The 5,564-nt window shown below is 63.3% G+C and overlaps 1 protein-coding gene across 1 annotated transcript in view; it reads left to right on the top strand.

The window, feature by feature from the left end:
* The window catches only part of EEF1A2 (eukaryotic translation elongation factor 1 alpha 2), a 9,441-nt gene extending 4,081 nt beyond the window's left edge, over positions 1 to 5,360 (top strand). Inside the window, exons 4-8 of the mRNA XM_035025560.1 lie at positions 73 to 369; positions 1,788 to 1,938; positions 3,221 to 3,477; positions 4,125 to 4,359; positions 4,959 to 5,360. Of these exons, the coding sequence (XP_034881451.1) occupies positions 73 to 369; positions 1,788 to 1,938; positions 3,221 to 3,477; positions 4,125 to 4,359; positions 4,959 to 5,086 (1,068 nt within the window). The 3' untranslated portion in view covers positions 5,087 to 5,360. The remainder of the gene's footprint in view (positions 1 to 72; positions 370 to 1,787; positions 1,939 to 3,220; positions 3,478 to 4,124; positions 4,360 to 4,958) is intronic.
* Positions 5,361 to 5,564: the final 204 nt, after the last annotated feature.

The following is a 5,564-nucleotide window of genomic DNA, read 5'->3' as shown; positions in this document are numbered from 1 at the left end:
CCTGGGGCCCACTGTGACGGACCTGCCGGACACGGGGTGCCTGGGGCTCACTGTGATGGACCTGCTGGACAGGCGGACTGTGCAGTCCTGATCGTGGCGGCTGGAGTGGGCGAGTTTGAGGCGGGCATCTCCAAGAACGGGCAGACCCGCGAGCACGCGCTGCTGGCCTACACGCTGGGTGTGAAGCAGCTCATCGTGGGGGTCAACAAGATGGACTCCACAGAGCCCGCCTACAGTGAGAAGCGCTACGACGAGATCGTCAAGGAGGTCAGCGCCTACATCAAGAAGATCGGCTACAACCCAGCCACTGTGCCCTTTGTGCCCATCTCAGGCTGGCACGGGGACAACATGCTGGAGCCTTCGCCCAACGTGAGTGCCCAAGGACGGCGGGGGGGCTGCTGGGCCCCTCCCTGAGAACCCAGGACACTGGGGTGTGCATGGGTCAGGCTAGGTCAGGGCAGAGCACAGGGCCAGAGGGCCCACGTTCCCTTCAGCTGTAGGAGCAGGGTCACCTGCCCTGTGGGTGTCAGCCTGGAGAGGAGCCCGACTGTGTGAACCGTGCCCCCCAGCTCAGCCTCCCCATGAGGCCCGCGGAGGCCCCTTCTCTGGCCAGCGACACTCCCTCAGGTGGGCAATGCAGGAGCAGTGGCCGCCGGGTCCTAGGCCCAAGGGCTTTGTCTCTGGAGGGTTACTTTTCGTCCCCCCAGGAGCCTCCCGGGGGCTCGGAGCAGGTTCGGCTCTGGGAAGGGCCGGAGCTGGCTCTCCACGGGTCGGTGGGGCCGCCTGTGTCTCAGGGACTCTGACTCAGCAGGACGAGATGAGTCCGAGCCTGAGGTGGAGTTTTTAGAACCTGAGACCAAGCGCCTAGATGCAGTGAAGCCAGAGGCCACCCGGCCCAGGAGGGTGGCCATCTGCTCTGGCCAGTGCCGCCGCCACCACACTGAGGGTCCTCTGCCCTGGAGCCCTGTGGTCAGGGGATGAGGCTGGGAACCCTGCCCCCATCTTGCTGGGCTGCATGTTTGCATGTTGTAGGTCCCACACGGGATGTCACGTAGCAGTGGGTGAGCTGACTGCACTCTCCACCCTCCCGGGGAGGCCGACAAAGCACCGTCCCCCTGAAGTCCCGTTCCTGACCTGCTGCTCAGGGAGCTCTTGGCTGATCTGGGCTGTCTAGAGGACACAGTCTCTGGGAGTGGACTGGGCCATGCTGCTGGCCCCTTCCCCTTCTCCCGGCCTGTGGCCAGCAGGCCAGGGGGCCCCGTGCCAGGAGGGTGCTGGGTCTGCTGTCAGGAGAAGCCCTAGGCAGGGAAGGGCCAGCCGTGCCTGGAGACAGTTGGCCGTCGGGGGCCGAGGCTGGACTCTCTGCCTCTAGCGTGGCCACTGGCCAGACTCTGGGCCCTCCCCGTCTGGTGCCAGCCCTGCCCAGGGATCTGAGGGAGCAGGAAAGGGGGCGCTGAGCTGCGCTGAGCTCTGCTTCTTTTCCCAGACCTCCTTTCCCAAGGCTTCTGTGATGTTGGGAGTGTGAACTAGGGGGTGGGGAAGGTGAGGGGTCAGCTGTGCAGCTCCTCCCTGATGCTGCTGGATGGACATGAACTGGCTTAGGGTAAACAGTGGGCCGTTAGGCAGTGGAGTGGCAGGTCTGTGCTCCCTTGCTCCCCAGAGCCCTCAGGTCAGATACCTCCATCAGGGATCCTGGAGAGTCCTGGCAAGGCCGTGGGGCTGGGGTGTAGGGCAGGTGGGTGTAAGTGGTCTCGACCTCCAATGGATGCCTTCTTCTTCCTGTCCAGATGCCGTGGTTCAAGGGCTGGAAAGTGGAGCGTAAGGAGGGGAACGCCAGTGGAGTGTCCCTGCTGGAGGCTCTGGACACGATCCTGCCCCCGACACGCCCCACAGACAAGCCCCTGCGCCTACCGCTGCAGGATGTGTACAAGATTGGTGGTGAGTGAGGGCTCAGTGTCCCACACTTGCTGTGGGCACCTGGCCAGCCCACCCTGGCGAATTCTGCCCCTCACTCCCCACTCCTGAGACCAGGGCCCTTGACAAGGGGCTCTTGAGGCTAAATTATCTGCCCCTCCCCCAGTGCCGTACACTTGCTGGGGGACCATCCATCCATCTGTCCATCCCCCATCCATGCTCCATCCATCCATGCATCCATCCACCCACCCACCCACCCATCCCTCCATCCAGACAACTGTTTACCCCCACACATCCATCTGTCCATTCATCCATCCTTTCATCTACCTATCCATCCATTTATCCATCCATCCAAACAGCCATCCATCTGTCCATTCACACAACTGTCTACCTCACACATCCATCTGTCCATCCAGCCATCCGCCCACCCACTCACCAACCTGCCTATCTGTCCATTCACACATCCGTCCATCCCTACCTATCCACCTGTCCATTCATCTGCCCAGCCATCCATCCATCTCTCCACCCACCTACCCACTCCTACCTATACATCCATCTGTCCAGGGTCTTCCTCCCTTCAAATAAGCACTCAGCCCTATGCCAGGAGCTGGTGGTACAAGGGTAACTCCCACATCCCCTTCCCTCCACGACAGTCCCAGTCTTATGGGAGACACACTCTACTCCAGGCATGAGAAACGTTCTTCATAAGATGACAGGGAAACCATAACCAAGCACGAGGCCCACGAGGGGCACACTCCCAGTCCGGGGGCCACGTGCAGGGCAAGGGTGTCACACTCACCCAGCACAGAGAACAGCCACCAGCCACTGGCTCTGTCATGCCACAGCCGGGGAATCACGCTAGGGTAGGCCAGACACCCACCGAGCAGCCACGCAGCATGAGCTAGTCCGTTGTGCCCCTTTGGGGGTAGCCCTGGCACCAGCAACATCCAAGCCGGGCCAGGTGATCCAGGTGGGCTGGTCCTCGACCTCCCTGATGCTGCTGCCGCACCAGGAGGGGCCTCAGACAAGGGAGGGGGTCCCTACAGTGCTCCCCCCGGGGGACAGCGGCCACCTGGGGCGGGGACAGGCCTCCAGGTCCAGAAGGACCTCTTTTTGCCATGTTCCCCTGACTTTGCTCCTGCCCAGGCATTCCTGGGAAATCTCTCTCGTTCAGTCCCTTCTTTGCCTGACAGGGTCAGGGGAGCCTCTGCTTCTGTAGGAACCTCAGTGTCTGCCTTGTCTGGGGTCTCCCCGCGCCCCTCACTCCATCCCACCTGCTCCTCACAGCCCCTTCCTCACCACCCAGGCATTGGCACTGTGCCCGTGGGCCGAGTGGAGACGGGCATCCTTCGGCCGGGCATGGTGGTGACCTTCGCACCTGTGAACATCACCACGGAGGTGAAGTCAGTGGAGATGCACCACGAGGCTCTGAGTGAGGCCCTGCCCGGTGACAATGTTGGCTTCAATGTGAAGAACGTGTCGGTCAAGGACATCCGTCGAGGCAACGTGTGTGGGGACAGCAAGTCCGACCCACCCCAGGAGGCTGCCCAGTTCACCTCCCAGGTGGGCGGCTGGTCACCCAAGGGCAGGAACAGGGCCTTCCTTGGCATTAGCAGAGTACTTGACCCCCTCTGAGCCTGGCTCTTGGAAGAGCCGGACCCTTGCTTTACAAAGGAAGCCATCAAGGCCTGGAGGGCTCGGGTCAGGGTTGGGGCCACTCGCAGGAAGAGCAGATGCTGGGGCGGGCCCAGGCCTTGTTGCTCCGAGCCTCAGTGAGGTCCCACCTGGGTCCTGAAAATGTTTTTATTTCTTGCTGGAGACATCTCTGTAGTATTTTATTCCCTACATTTTCACTGCACCCTCTTTGATCACCTCTTCACGTGACGGCAGTTTTAAAAATTGGCTCCCGTGAGGTATAACTGTAGTACTTGAGGTCCAGTTTCTCATCCTGCCTCAGCTCTGGCCAGTGCAGACAGCATAAGTCCTGCCCACTGGCCCTTCCCACGGCGCACCTGTCGGTTGTTTATCTCTTGTGGTCTGCCAAATGCTTCATGAGGACTCTGGGGTCCATGCAAGGGTGTGGGTCCCCTGTAGCCTGACCTTCCTTCATGGCCAGCACCCAGGCCCAGGGGATTCAAGCCTCCCTCGGCTCTGATGCCCTCCTTGCCCACCTGGGCATGTCTGACAACCTTGTGCACATCTTCGCCCAGGTCATCATCCTGAACCACCCAGGGCAGATCAGCGCCGGGTATTCACCTGTCATTGACTGCCACACGGCGCACATCGCCTGCAAGTTTGCCGAGCTGAAGGAGAAGATTGACCGGCGCTCGGGCAAGAAGCTGGAGGACAACCCCAAAGCCCTGAAGTCTGGTGATGCAGCCATAGTAGAGATGGTCCCTGGGAAGCCCATGTGTGTGGAGAGCTTCTCTCAGTACCCACCTCTTGGTGAGCTGGGCAGGTGGTGGAGGGAGGTGCAGCCTGGATGGGGCTGGTCCTGGCTGCGGCCACGGGGGTGGGGCGGGGAGGTGTCCCTCACTTTGCTGTGACCTCCAGCCTCCATCTCTCCACGTCATGGAGCATAGGTGGCCCTGCTGGTCAGCTCTGGGAGGAAGGCCCCAGGCCCACAGCTAGTCCCGCAGCAGAACTAGGACTGACTGCTGGACGTCAGCGGGCCACAGATATCCCTAGGATGACCCACAGGCCTATACAAGAGAGCTGCCTTGTGCAGGTTGCGGGCCCTCGCAGTATCAACTGAAAGGGTCTACTCCTGGCCAGGCGTGTCATTGGACCCCCACAACGTCTGGGGGGGGCGGTCGTTCCTGCCGCCAGAGGAGGAGACCAGAGCCTTAGAGACATTCTCGCTCTAGCGTCTCACACTCCTCGGGCTGCGGACCCCACCACCCGCCCCCGGAAACGGGCCCGGGAGGGAGGATGCTGTGAGCTGGAGTGCGCCTGCGCTCGGCATCCCGGCCGGGGGAGGGCGGGGCTGGGAGGGGCGGGGTCAGGGGCGGGGCCCGCTCGCCCCTGACGCCCCCTCCCCGCAGGCCGCTTCGCGGTGCGCGACATGCGGCAGACGGTGGCTGTGGGCGTCATCAAGAACGTGGAGAAGAAGAGCGGCGGCGCCGGCAAGGTCACCAAGTCGGCGCAGAAGGCGCAGAAGGCGGGCAAGTGAAGCGCGGGCGCCCGCGGCGCGACCCTCCCCGGCGGCGCCGCGCCCCGCCCCCGGCCCCGCCCCCGGCCCCGCCCCCGGCCCGGCGCCCCGCCCCCCCGCCAGGCGCATGTCTGCACCTCCGCTTGTAAGAGGCTCTCGGTCAGCGACTGGATGCTCGCCATCAAGGTCCAGTGGAAGTTCTTTAAGAGGAAAAGCGCCCCCGCCGCCCCCGCTTCCGCGCCCAGCCTTCGCCGCGCTCAGTGCCCGTTTTACCAATAAACTGAGCGACCCCAGACCCGTGTGCGCCTGCTTCTGGGGGGGCGGGGCGGGGTGGGGGCCGTCCGCCCCGCGCTCTCTTCAAGCCGCTTCCCGTCCAGGTGGCCCACCTGCTCCCCATCACCGCTGTCGGTGGCCTGGCCGGCGTCCTCCCGCGCTGCCCAGGGTGGGTGGTGGGCGGGGGCCCCACACCCTGTGGCCCCGCACTGGAGGCCTGATCCCA

Source organism: Mirounga leonina, unplaced genomic scaffold, assembly GCF_011800145.1.
Source record: "Mirounga leonina isolate KUSES-001 unplaced genomic scaffold, KU_Mleo_1.0 Mir_195, whole genome shotgun sequence".
NCBI classification, from domain to species: Eukaryota; Metazoa; Chordata; class Mammalia; order Carnivora; family Phocidae; genus Mirounga; species Mirounga leonina.
This window is presented reverse-complemented; position numbering and strand designations above follow the sequence as displayed.